Source organism: Coturnix japonica, chromosome 4 (assembly GCF_001577835.2).
Source record: "Coturnix japonica isolate 7356 chromosome 4, Coturnix japonica 2.1, whole genome shotgun sequence".
Classification (NCBI taxonomy): domain Eukaryota; kingdom Metazoa; phylum Chordata; class Aves; order Galliformes; family Phasianidae; genus Coturnix; species Coturnix japonica.
The window spans coordinates 71157554-71172344 of record NC_029519.1 but is presented as its reverse complement, the minus strand read 5'-3'; the positions used below and the strand labels follow the sequence as shown (position 1 = coordinate 71172344).

The following is a 14791-nucleotide window of genomic DNA, read 5'->3' as shown; positions in this document are numbered from 1 at the left end:
TAAGATCCTCAGGCAGGCCATTTCCTTTGTAGTCTCTGGAAAAGCAGTTTTCTGCTTCCCCAAATCTCTGCAAAGCTCAGAATTCTTATCAAAGCCAAATTTATTTTACTTCCTTTTAAAAACAAACAAAAAAAAGCAAACTATCTGATCCTAAGAGGATTGCTCTGAAAGTAATACTGTCAGAATATCAAAGGTGGATGTTTTGGTATGAGAGTAGAAGCTGGATCTTCTTGATAGTTTTCAATTATATTTTGTTGCCATGTGACAGATGGCAGCAGAGGAGCAGTCTGACAAAAGGGTGTCTGACATGGAAATGTATATGAAGGAAAGGTGTGTCATTGAATTCCTCCCTCAGGATAAAATGGCTCACACTGACATTCACTGACACCTGCTGAACATTTATGGAGACCAATTATATCACAAGCAGGCTCTTTCCTTCTATGTACGGTCTTCTTTTAAAAAGATCACACTACAATAAGCAAAAATAAACACTTTTCTCATTGTGATGTACTGGAAACTGTAACTGGACATAGTTATTTCAAGGGGCAGAGTATACAACAACTTTTTTTGATGTTATTACAGATTATGCATGGAATGTAAGGTAAGAGCAAAATATTCTGGTCTGTGTCTGTGAAACTGAAGCAAGAAATCTGGGAGCTCTGTTTTCAGATAAATAGGTATGTGCCATTTTTATCATACTAACAAAGGTTGTTGAGTCACAGAACATGTGGTAAACAAAGTGACTGTGGAGCAAAATCCAGGAAAAAAATGTGCTTTCATTAAGAAAATGGCAAAGACTATACGTAAAGGACAGTCATAAAGACTGAAATCATCTTTCACTCCCCAGTGAACATTGCATGTAGTGTCTGACACATAGCAGGAGGATGATTTGAGTTTCTATCACCAAGCATAACATTATATAAGTTAGCTTGCTGGTGAAATTCATGCACAGAAAAAAAAAACCAAAGCAACACTTATTTTTAGAGACATAGAAAAACAAATGGAAAAGGCAAGCGAAAGATAATTGCCAAGAAGATATTTGCACTTGGAATATTTTGCTTTCACTCATATAAAAAGTCCTTTCCAGACTGTATCCCTTAAGCTTTCTTACAAGAATCTGAGTAACACATCATACCTTTTTCTGCCTTGCTGGTATTATGTTTTTCAAGTAGGAGGTAACGAGGACTTTCAGGAAGAAAAGGCAGAATCACTACTTGTATCAATGCGGCCACCGAGATTCCTGCAGACAGATGCAAATATCAGTCAGTAGTGTTCTCTCATGGAGAAACTAGGAACAAGAATAGCTTTGATGGAAAGTGCTGTAAGTTCATCATTTGACATATTGTGCCAATGAGCAGGGTAACATCTTCTGTCTGAGCTCAGTAGGGAGTCTGAATACTTTTCTCTTAGATCTCTTTCCTCAAGGGATGAGAAAGACAGAATTTAGGTCATCAACTGACTGAGCATGGAAAGAGAGGCAGGGGAATTAGAAAACAGCATTACTTAAAACATTTCTCCTTTCCTTTGGTATTAATAACCACATATACAAAAATATTTATATATACTCAAATATACATTCTATAAATCATCCTCATTTGCACTAATTTCACATGTTCTTGAAGAAAAGAGAGTTCCAGTTTTGTGTGATCCTGTGTGGAGCCAGGGGTTGGACTGCACGATCCTCGTGCATTCCTTCCAACTCATGATATTCTATGATTCTGTGATTCTCTTTAAGTAATACAGTGCTATCTTCACATAGTTAGATATAGCTGCAGGCTGTCTCTTACTCTAATCTCATTGATCAAAGAAAGAAATGGCTTAATGATCCAGTTGTAACATGGATAAAATCCCGATAACAGCTGATCCGCAGTAAGTTGCAGACAGTTATTCTATTTCTTTATCTGGTTTCTGTGCTAATTAAAGTGTAAAAAAGTGGGTTTCATTTATCCTGATTCCTTAATCATGGCACCTTGTAGTAGTCCTCTCTTTTAGAGTCATCTAGCTAAGACTAACGCATTGTACTCTTTTCCAGTTTGAAGTAGCTAACCCAGCTCCCAGCTCAATTTGCCTTATTTCCAAATCCATGAAATATAAAAGTATTTCCCATTTACCTTGCAAGTGGTCTCCTGGACCTCTCCAGCCAGGAACTGAAGCACAAGAGCAAACTGTAGTATACCCACAGCAACTCAAAGCACAGATTATCTGTTTCCTACAGTTCTCTTTATGTGACTGCCAAAACTCCACCTCAGTGCAGGTGAAGAGTGTATGGAGTATGAAACTACTCAACCACTGGCAGTTTTCAGATAGAATTTGAGTTTCACTGTTTTCTTTTAAATCAACTAAAACAAAGTTGTCAACCTCAGACACACTCATTATTTAAAATTAGCTGCAGAGGGCAACCTGAGGAAAGCTATTTGAGGAAAAGTTTGGGAGAGGCAGTAAGGAAAGCTTATCTACCTCCCTGGGCATACTCTGAATAGAAGATGCTAACAAGAAGCTGGAAAAGAAAGTTATTGAGGTATTATTTTCTGCAGCAAAGTGGTCTGCTATCAGTCCATGTTCTTAAGATACCTTTTCTTTCAGTTATCTAATAACAAGATGCATTTTTTGTTTAGTAGTTTTCTCCTTTAAGTTCATCGTTCACCTATTTAACTCAATTCTTTCTAATCTGAGAATTGGTCCTTAATTGAAAAGCCTGCTGAGACTTCAGTGCACCTACTGCTCAGGCATAATGTCTAGCACATTTTCAAAAGCTTGGCTAGATCAAAAGCAGATTGCACCACATCCTGTCTGATTGAACTCTGAAAAGGCATGGGGAGTTTGGATCCAGTTTATCCCTTAAAATGAGTCTATCCATTCAGACCCCAAATTTTCCCTAAAAAGATCTGGCTACATTTTATTTCAATATAATTTTCCACAGTCAAATCAAAATTCAGAAGCCCTCGGGCTACTTTCTGTTGGCACTTTTTATCTTATGTTCTCCCACTTCAGCAATACAACTTCTCAAACAGAACACCCAGCACACCATGAGATGTAATCCAAGCCCAGAACCTGAGCAGGGATATGGGGTAATTTAACAACTGCAGGCAGAATGAGAGGGGTATCTCCCAATCATTCTTTTCTGTTGTCCTTTCAGTGGCAGGTTGTTTTTGTTTAAATGTCTGATGAGAGTAAAGCAACTTGAGAAAGGAATTTTTCAAAGGGTTCAAACATCATTCCTATCAGTCCTCCTCAAAGCCTTTGTTGCCACAAGGATTGCAAGATCCTGTTCCTTCATTCTGAATTTATTTATTATTTTAGATTCTGTTGAGTGAAGAACTCTACTCCATATACAAGCATCAAGGCTGAATGATTATCAGTCTTATTTAAAAATTAAGAAAATTAAACTAACATTAAGACTTTAAGAATTGTTAATAAATACATATACAAAATGGGATCCTGGTGTTAAGAAACTTAAGAAAACAGGCACTGTTTTCTAAAGCTGTATTCTAAATGCACCTATAAGCAGACATTTCTTTTAGATGAAGTTATAAAGAAAGAATAATAATAATATAAATAAATACCTGAATATTTTAATATATATATATATATAAAAAATAAAAAAGAATTTGCTCTTTGTTATCACATCGTATTTCCTGTAGTTTTTCCACAATACCAAGGATGCATCTTAAGTGTGTATTATTACAATGAATATTCTGCCAGCCTACTGGGACTTGCTTGGAATATTATTTCTCCCTTTTTAAAGTCACTGAGACTGCGTGGTTTTCTAGTTCACTTTTCTGTCAGGTAACTCTTCTAAGAGTGTTATTTTGAAATGAGTAGGAATAAGATTGAACTTCTGAACTTATCCTCCACAGTAAATAACACATTCTGACAGTATAATAAAATTTTCACCTCATAAAACACTGAGCTTCCATTATTTCCTCTATGAAGAGTTTCTGATTTACTTTTTATTATGTTAACTCCTAAAAAGAACTTGAGATAAAACAATCAAATATACTTTCACATTCTGAAAGGAAGTTTGATCATCCCTGAATTTTGTAATTTAATTGAATTCGTATGGCTGTGATGAAACTACTCTTTTGCCCTTTAGGTATGGATGGGGTAAACATCTCACTTTGACAGGAAAAGTTAAGAAATGTATTTTATTTTTAATGGAGTGTGCATATTATAGAAAAAAACCCCTCACATTGGTAAGTGACTGAAATCAGTTGAAATGTTTCCATCTATTTCAAAAGGTTTCAGATGTTGCCTGTTCAATTCTACTGCAGAACATGGGTTCTACGTATTTTTCTGCTAATTTGCATTATCTACATTCAGATTCTTCATCTCTATACAGAAAAGAATTGTTAGGACTAAGCTGAGTTTAAAAGAGCTACATTTGTTAGTATGAAAGCGTAAATATGAACTGCAGAAAATTAAGCTGAATTAGACTCTATAAAAGGAATTAAAGAAATCAGGGAAAGGAAAGGTACCCTTTTACCCTGACCTTTTCTAGGTAGAAATAGAACCTGTTCTAGGACAATGCTCAGAAGCAATAATAAAATGAAGACAAAAGACATTTTAGGCGTGACTTGGAAGCTACTTCAGTGCTTTGCCTCAGTTGTCACTAAGGAGAAGAATAGAGACATTACTGAAAGAAAAGAAAACAACCCCATCACATTTTATCTAACAAAAAACTTAGAAGAGCATTAAATATTTTAATTACAGAGGACTTGACTCATCACCTGCTTAGAACTGGTACAAATAACATGTCAAGATGGTACGATTTCAATTTTGAACTGTCACATTGCGAATATTTGCTTAGGCTGAGACAGGAAAAACCCAGCTTTGATCTATTTACAAAAGGCAGCTAAGTAGAGGAGCAAGTTCAACAACCACATACTCAAAGATTGATATAATAAAGTGCAAATCTGCAGAATTATGTGATGGTAAACATATATGTGTATGTGTATGATTGTGTGTGTGTGTATGTGTGTGTAAATCATTACTGGGGTTTGTCAATTAAACAAGATTAAACTATATTAAAATACAATAAAGTAAATGTTATTATGTCTGAGAATTATTGGCTAAAATATCGAAAATGGAAGATACTGCACAAGTTAAGAAGTGGAAAACAAACTAGCATATGGAAAATGTCAATAAGCCCTGCTGACTGTTGCACTATTGGACTGTATGCAGGTCAGTGGCCTATGTAATTATTGGTTACGTTTAATATTCGTTAATTAGAAAATTTTTATTGATAAAGTGATAAGACACTTTCAACACAGGAAAGGCTAAGAATATACACATACATATAAATATTAAAAAAAGATAATTGAATTATTGTCAGTCATATAGTAGAAGAGGGAAGATGCACTGCGTTGCCCTATAAATAACTACTCATTTTGGTAAAAAAAAAATGGTGAGGCTAATTAAGTCTCCTAACACAAGACACATAATAGGAACAAAAAAGATTGAGTGAGGAAATATGTAACTGCCATAGGCTCTATTATTCCAATAGACAAATTATTTTAAAATTTATTTTAAAATCATAATTTGAAAAGCATAACAGCCACCTCACAGGAACATTTGTAACTTTAGAATCACACATATTCAAAAAGAATCACATCTATGGTAATTTCTAGCTGCCTTGAAGCATCCAGCTGCAGCCCCAGAAGGATGCAGGTCTCCTAGGTTTTGTGCATCACATCTGCTAGTCCTATGGGGACATCGAGGGTACGCTAGCTTTGATCCCTGGGGTATACCACTACTAATCTCTAATAGGACTTTACTCCATTTACTTCTAGCATATAACTAGACATAATGAAAGTGTTATACTTTTCCATTCTACACAGCTAGATAATTGAAATCACAGATAGGACATGCTGGGAATTAGAGAAGGACCCTGGAAATCATTAGAGTATGACCCTTTTCCACTGCAACATAAGCAACAAAGCCATGTAAGCAAAAAGCATGCAAAAAAGAATTGCAAGAGTTCGCTAACATTAGTTCTCCTCTCTCTCTTTTTGCTATACGAATTCTTTATTCTACATGTTAATTATATGTAAATTCTCACTCCAGCCTTGAAAGATACATATCTTTAACAATAGTTATTGTCATGGCTCATCGGAAGATAAAGGTATAAAACAAAAGAGCTCAGAACAGTATGAGGAAGACTGATTGATTCATACTGTTTTATATTGTTAAATGTGCAAGATCTATTTGAAAAGAATATTACAATTTTTTCATTGGTGTCCATCTACAGGATGTGGGCCACCAGAGCAATTCTGAATTGCTTTCTTTTCTCATTTATGACATACAGACAGCTTTTAAGGAATCCTTGAACCTGAATTTAGAGTCTAACAAGGAAATAAGAATATTTAGTGGAGTTTTGACAAGTATAGGCAAAGAGCAGCCTTCATCAACAAAGAATGTAAGGCCATTTATTGCATTTCCTTTTTAGTGCAAATGAAGGAGTGTTTTTGAAAGAACTTGGTTTCCTACAGAAACTTTCATAAGTACACAGCTGTCCATCACTTCAAATATGCAATTTTCAAGGGGTCTTGTAGGACATTCCCCTAATAGGCCTTAGGAGATGAGCAAAGCAATGCTTTTAGGATGCCATCTTACCCACTATGAAACAGTATAATCAAGCTAGACAAGTAAGTATGATCTAGAGAGACCTACAATGTATAAAACGGGGTTTCTGAATTAAACAAAATCTACTTTCCCGTTGGCCTACCTACAGCAGACATCTGGTCTGATCTGAGCAGCAGCCGGAGCCATGCACCCACAGGGGAAATTGCAGCAACAGTTCCACTTTTACCTGTCCTGAATTCATATATATATCTTTTACATGGCTTTCTTGTAGCCATACAAAAATGGAAAAGATACTGAATCTACAGTCTACAGCATTTAAAAGATGTTAATACACCAAGGAAAAGCTTTGGAGTGAAACACAGACTTACATGCAGGAGAAACACAACTACAGAAATACCTGGAAATATGTGGAATATGCCAGAATTAGGCCAGAGAATATTCCCTCAAGATCATAAGTGCACATTTGAACTTTCAGAACTGAAGCTGACAATGCACTGGAAAAGGATCTGTAGGGAACAATCTGTCAGAAAAATTCTCTGGCTGATTTAATTGCAGAATCACAGAAAGAAAGAGGAAACACCTGAAGGGCAGTGTTTTAACAAATGACAGGCCTGAAACACTTTCTGCTTATCGTAAATGTCTGTTTTCTCCTTCAATATGCAGAAAGCTACACATGATATATAAGCAAAACTGTCCTAGATTAAATAATCTTGTAGCCAGTAGCAGAAATTCAGCACTCATGTTATGGCAGATAACATGATTCCATTCCTATGGGCCAGCACCAGGTTGTCATCTGCAGTTGCCACAGCTTCCTTAACAGCACTAGACTACAGAAGGCTAAAATGAGATGCTAGCAAATGAAAACAAGTATGCTATACTTGCAGTATAATCATAGAATATCCCAAGGGGGAAGGGACCCACAAGGGTCATTGAGTCCAACTCCTGCCTCTACACGGGACCACCCAAAACCAGACCCTATGCCTACAAATGTTGTTCAGATGCTTCTGGAACTCTGGCAACTTGGTACCACAACCATTGCCCTGGGAAGCCAGTTCCTGTGAAGAGCCTTTTCTGATATCCGTGCTTCAGTTCACCAGGCAGTCAAGTGACTCTACAAGAACTCCAAATATTGGCTTTCCTTCCCTGTAGCAATTGATTATGGAATTTCTCCAAGGAGAATCTCAGTCTACTTGTTTGTACTGTCCAGATGTGGCCTCTTCAGAAGACAGACACAACTGTTGTTAAGTGTTGCTAAAGAATTGAATGGGGTCAAACATCCAGATATATTCTCACTTAGCATAGTTCTTTGTCCGTGCAGTCTGGAAATCAAATGTGTGAACCTGAGTAAAATTTTAAAAAACTTTTTTAGCTGTTTGATAAGTAAAGGGGAATAACATGTGGTCTGTGTTCTAAAGAGCACTAGTTCCTTGTTAAAACCAATAAAATAACCAAACCAAGTAGAATGTAGCTCCTTTAATTAACTAGAGGACCATACGTAATAGTGAGAGTGTGTATAATTCTGTCTAACTGTCCTAAATAAGCATCAAATGATTTGCTGTTTTTTTCATGTGTATTATGGTTGTAGCTGCACTCTGTATTCTGATCGCTAGCTTTACCACAGAATAATTTCCCAGTTTCAAGCTACGGCAGGGGAGATTCAAGCTGGACATTAGGAAGTATTACTTCTCAGAAAGGGTGCTGAGGCACTGGAATGATCTGCCCTGGGAGGTGGTGGAGTCACCGACCCTGGGGGTGTTCAAGGAAGACTGGATGTTGTGTTGAGGGACATGGTTTATTGGGAGCTACTAGTAATAGGTGAATAGTTGGACTGAATGATCTTTTAGGTCTTTTCCAACCTTGGTAATTCTATGATTCTATTCTATGATTATGTAGAAAGTAGGAGAATGGACTGTGTGGCACAGGGCAGCACTTCCTCACTTTTAACTTCAGTGCTCCATACGTTTTCTGCATGAGCTTAGAAACAGAGATCAGACCAGAAACAGAGATCAGACCAGAAACAGAGATCAGACCAGAAACAGAGATCAGAGCTGGACTGCAGTAACAAGGCCAAAGAATGAATCTTTTACCCCAGCACTAAGTCTGGATCTGTGGACATGCCTCCTGCATCACCTGTACTAGTTTTATAAATAAATAAATAAAATCACTATGGGGCTGCTTAACCTACTTGACACAACGAGCAGTTAGCACTTTCTGAATTGCCTCAAGTAATAGAGCTTCTGAGCCATTTTCATCACTTTTTCACATTTAAATGAACACTGCTGCATTCAGTAAGTGAGGAAGTTACCAATTAGGTTGTTAATAAAAGCTTGTAAGGCTATGCCCCAAAGCCTTTGTAAATCCTTTTCTGTAGAGAGACTTCTATAAGACTTCTGAAAGCAACAATCATATATAATCCAGATAAATGCATCAAGATCCAATTTAAAAGTTAAATTTTCTGCTCAAGCTACTTCAGCCAGGAGTCTGTTCCAAACATCATTCCACTGAATTTCAGCAAGCAGTTTTTCACAGAGAACACTTCTTGTTAGCAATGTTATCTTCAAGATTAAGCAAGACCCCCTAGTTCTTCCCTCTAAACTGACAGTCAGTTCTGCTCCCTTCCCTCTATTTCCTCAGACAAGCATGTGATGTTCTTACTCTCTCCTCTTTTAAGAGGGAAGGTTGGCCATGTTTGCAGCCCTCCTCATGTCAATTCCTGTTCCAAACAGTCTCTTCCAGCAAGATGTCCAGATCAGCCTTTGTCCTTCCTTTCTTCAAAAGCATCACAGATTAGATACTACAGTTAATAACCTCAATACTTGCTTAAGTTACAGGCAATACACGACAGGCCTCACAAGGAAGTCATTATGAAACAACAACAGAAAACAAATGTTCGTAACTAGCACTATTTATAATCAGTTCTGATGGAAGAAAGCAACCTATCACAGAGCAACCACAGAAACAACAAAAGCTTCTGTGAAGTTAAAAAACAACATTAAAAATTAGGTCATTGCAAGACATACTCAACGAAGGTGTTTTTCTTGATACTAACGTCAGCAGTAGTACTCAAAGTTATCACTTATGACAGGTTCCGACAGATTGTAGCTTCCTTCTCTAGTTGCTTTAAAAATGTATAAATTTCAGAAACAGAATTACTGCAAACATACATATATTACATACTGCAAAATGTCACATTACAGCCTTGGCCTAAGTTGTAATGAAAATCATTTCAGAATTCTGAGGGAAGGAAGGATTTGCTTTACAGCAACAACTGAAATCATTAAGAAGACATTGTGAACATGTAGCTATCTCTGAAATACAGTAGCTGTGGATCTAAAATACTGTTTTTGCTTCGAATGTATAAGAGATTTCTCCAACAAGAGAAAGAGGAGAAAAATATTTAGAGATCTGGAAACAACTCCATAAGCATTCACATCATTACTGATGAGAAGCCATAATATTAATCAGCAAGAAGTTGATACCTAGAAAGCAGCCAACAAACATTTTGAATGCACTTTTAAATATAATTAAATACAGTGACAGAAGTTTGAGAGCAATTTTCATGGAGAAGAGGAGGAAAGCATTGCAAGACCTAAAGAATCCCGAAGGACGACACCATATTTGATCCCTTCCACCTTCAACAGAAATGTCTGGCAATTGCTTGTAACTTTTGCAGAACTCTTACTGATATCAAGGGGAACATCACACAAAGCTATGGAACAAAATCCTGGCTTGACTGAAACCAACAGAAAGTTAGCCTTCAAAGTTAGGTAAGACTGTACTGGGAAATTTCAAACAGCTCAAGGTTTCCTCCCTCTGTACTAAATTTTATTAATGTATTAAAAGGAAAATACACCCACATACCCAACTAGATAAATCAAGATAACTGACATAATTTCATTGGAACAACACTAATTCAAACAAGCCAAAACTTTGCTCCTTTCACAGACTGATGTCACTCATCTTGAAAAGGAGTAATTTTAGTGATAAAGTGTATCTCCTCTTATATAAACTAATTGTTAACTTCAATGATGTAGTATTAACTAACAGTATACTGAACCAGTTTGCAGAAGCAGAATTGCAATCTTCTTAATTTGGAAGGGAAAAAAATTGAGAGATATCCTGAAGATCTAGCAAGGAGTACAGATTTTCATGCAACACCTTATCTTTAAAAGCGCATTAATATTTTGTTTGTTTGATTAATTTTTAAATAAAATTTACCACTTAGGAGCTTAAAGTAAGCAGCTGGACCAGCTTCTTGACATTTAATACACTCTTTTGTATAACTCTGGCTTTCAAGGCAAGAAGAGGGACATTGTAGAAGGCAGGCAGTGACGTGAAAGCCACTTTAAGTTCTTACCTAAGATCTGCTGCCTTAAAGGATCAGAGAGGAAAACAATCTGTACTTAAACTAAAAGGCAACTTGAATCAATACATTCACCTTCAGGAAAGCTCAACAAGATAAATGATTCCAAGGACAGAATAGGAGAACTGATCAGAACAAAAAAAAAGAAAGAAAAAAAAAAAAGAAAATAGTCAGGGATGATGCTATGGTGTGTTTACAGAGGAGCTGAATTTGAATGGAGGTGGGAGGAAAAACTTTCCTCACTTTTAAACTATTTACTACTTTTGCAGGCTGTCAGAAGGGGTTCTTTGTTCAGGTTTTGTTTTAAGTGTATTGCTGCAGACATTTCCTCCACCTTGTCTTGAAAACTCATCTCTGGTTCAAAAGTATTTCCAAGTGCCACCCTGAATAAATCTTTACTTTGTTTTTCAGAGTAATGCCGACATCCAGTGGCCACTAAGTTAATTTCAGCCTTTGGGAACAAGACTATCTTTCGTAACAGGATATCCTCTTAACTTAAGAGTATATGTTAATTCTTTGTTTCCAAAGTATGGGTGAGTTAAAGAAGTGCTGTAATCACTGCACAAGGCTCAGGTTCATGTACAACTTCTAATCAAATACTTTCGGTTATTACTTTGAAGAACTGTAAATCAAATATGCAAAAAACTCCCAAGCATTTACATGATATTCAGAGAAACCAGAAATCAGCATGAATAAATGTATATCAAGTAAGAGGATGGGAAAACATGCATATGTACATACAAGCTGTTAAAATTACTTGCCTTACCTACTCAGTTATGCACGCACTTTTAAAAGACATAGAAGATACTTGGAGATAAGAAGTCTACTGAATACTTACTGTCCCAAATATCTCTGGCAGCCCCAAGACTTGCCCCATGAAAACACCGACACAGATGAAAATTGCTGTAACCTGACCCAATGAACCACGAATTTCCTTAGGAGATATTTCACTCAGATACATGGGAAGAGCACTCAAGGAAATGCCTACAAAGGAAGGAGGAGAAAAAACATAAATTGTCATACCACCTTTTCAATATACAAAGTACAAAATGAACATATATGGAAAGGAGTCTAACTTCTCTCATACCATTTCATAGCCACGGGAATGATTATCTCTACAGGCCAGTATTTGAAAAGAAGCAGCAAAGATTTCTGAAGAATGAGAATCACAAGTAGATTTTATATTTTCAATTTGTTCATCACAAAGGAAGGAAATTCCAGTTTAAGGTGTAGGTAAGGAAGAAAAAAACATCAGGACCAGGGAGAGCAAACAGCAGCATACAATGCATTTTTACCATAAAAAGCGTCAGTAGATGTTTTTCTCAATAAAGGTTTACCACTGCAAATCACTTTTAACAGCAGGCATAAAACAAGGGTGAGAGTGCTGCTCAAAACCAGGAGAAAACAAATGCATGACCCTGGTTATGTATACTGTCTCATACTGAAATTGTTCCAAACGTTCAACCACATGCTGGTAATCTGAGACAAAAGTCAACAGCTAGCATCAATATTACCCATAAGTTGCACATTGTAAGTGAAACACACATCCACATTTAAAGAACCGTAGTTTGTGCTTATGGACATCATAGCCAAATTTTACTAGAACTGAGGTTTAACGATACAAAAGCAAAATCACTTTCGTTGCCTAGGTTCATGTAATTATACAGATAGGATAAAGCCTATTGGCGCAGCACATTATGCAATCAATCATTTTGAACGAAGAGGTTATGCCACAGTAAAGGACAGAGAATCAGGAAAAATTTTATGGGTCCCGTCGAGAAAAATAAAACCTGATGCAGTGATCACCCAAAAGGGCGGTCTGGGAGAAACAGAAAACTAATCGAAAGCTGAGTACTTTTCTTTCAGGCATACTGTTTTACAGAATAGAGCTGCAATAGATTTCCTGCTGCTGGCTCAAGAGGCACAGGTGCAAGGACTTTGAAGGGTTGCTTACAACTTACGATGGAAAGAGTGCTTAATGAGAGAATGGAGTTCCAGCGGATATACGAGAAGCTTTGAGCAGAAGGATGAACTGTATAATATAACCAAAGATGCCTTGGACATACTGATTAGAACACCACTAACATTGTTAGACATTGCACCACTTATCTCTGCATGTTTTGTAACCTGTATACCTCACTTTATAGTTAATATGTGACAAAGTTTAAATTATATAAGGACTAACACTTTTATATATTAGGATTTTTTATATATTAGGATTATGATCGGCGCTTGTGTTGTAACGGGGCGTGGTTTTGTTAAGCATGGGGAGGGGGAGATGTTGTATGAGGCGTGCATGAACACTCGGGATGTAACGCAATAGGCCCTCCCCTGCTCGGTTATGCATATGTAGAAGGAGTTATGCATATGTAGAAGGGGTGTAGACGAAGTAGATAGAGGCTTATTTAAACTGCTAACAAGCATAATAAAACGCCATTTAGCTATTCACCATTGTGAACATGTAGTTAAATGGGCCCCAGCTGGACCAGGTTGGATTCGCGGAGGCTTCACGCTAGAATCCGGACGTGAAATGAACTACAAGTAACAAAAACCATCTTAGAATCTTTGAATCAAGATGAATCTAATCAGTTCATCATATCTGCCTCTTCATCAGGCAAACATTCAACCATTTAGCAACCTGCAACATTGCTGAGATCTTCATTGTCAGCCGCAGGACTATTCTAGGGCAGAGGAGCTTCTATGAGTCACTTTTATACTGAGAAAACAACATTGCTAGGAGTGACTGACAATGTCCAAGCCTCCTTCTTACACTTACTGCTACTAGAATCAGATCCGATAGCTTCCAAACATATGGGAGCAAGAAGCTTTAATAAATAGGCTACATGCTCAGAGCAAAAGGATTTTCTTTGCTCATGCTGTGGGGGTTGAGGGAGGAAAGGGGAAGAAACAATCAAGATGGACATCAGCAGCTAGGGGCAATTACAGTGTCTTCACTGAATGCCAGATACTTCAACCCTTGCTCTACGCTGTTTTGTCCCTGTGTGTCTAGTCCCCAGAATGCCTCTTTAATGTAAAGAGAGATCTAACTGATGGAGGTGAGAAAGTTTATGTGTGGCACAGGCATTACAGTTAGGTACAGCTTGATAAAAGCTTACCTGCATCAACTCCCATTATAATGCGGCCCAGTATGAGCATTTCAAATGATCCTGCCACCTGAGAGAGTGACATCAGTATTGCAGCTGCCACTGCAAAGACATTGTTGAGCAACAGCGTACATTTCCTAAGAAGAGAAGATACTTCATGTAAGCATCAGCACCAGAACAGACAGATCTTGTCACATTCCACGTACACTAGGCTATCACACTTAAATAGCTACAAGTAAATCCAAAAAGGGCCTAACGAATGGTGCTTTGTACACACTGCGTAGAGTTCCAAAGCACAATATTATATGTAAATGTATATAGATCCAAATCTATACCATAGCTTTAACATAAACAATATCATGGTCAACAAGAGGGCTGTACTTCAAAGGTACACACCCTAAGAACACAAGAGCCATGCTTGAGATTCTCTATATGTGCAGAAATAAACTGGATTTCTATCTGTGTAGGAACCAGTGAATACACTTCCAATTGCAATAAGCTAAATTAACTGTGTTTTTATTTTACATATAGGTTTTGCCATTTTGAGAACTTTCAGACTTATATACCTATGACACTAAAAACACAGGAAAATGAGGAAAATCACTACTACTCAGATTTGAGGACTCATTCATTCAGCAGCGACTCATGAGTCTCATAACTTCTGCAGAACAAAACACTTCATGAAAGAAATTCTAGGTAGCATTTCCTAGGCCTCAGATAGTCAGATGTGAGCACTGACATG

The 14791-nt window shown here is 37.1% G+C and overlaps 1 protein-coding gene across 1 annotated transcript in view; it reads right to left on the bottom strand.

Annotated features, from left to right (window-relative positions):
- SLC2A9 (solute carrier family 2 member 9) overlaps positions 1-14791 on the bottom strand; it is an 83821-nt gene that overhangs the window by 54249 nt on the left and 14781 nt on the right. The window contains exons 4-7 of the mRNA XM_015862887.2: positions 14062-14186; positions 11780-11929; positions 6855-6875; positions 1136-1240 (exon numbers count right to left, since the gene is read on the bottom strand). Coding sequence (XP_015718373.1) covers positions 1136-1240; positions 6855-6875; positions 11780-11929; positions 14062-14186 — 401 coding nt within the window. The remainder of the gene's footprint in view (positions 1-1135; positions 1241-6854; positions 6876-11779; positions 11930-14061; positions 14187-14791) is intronic.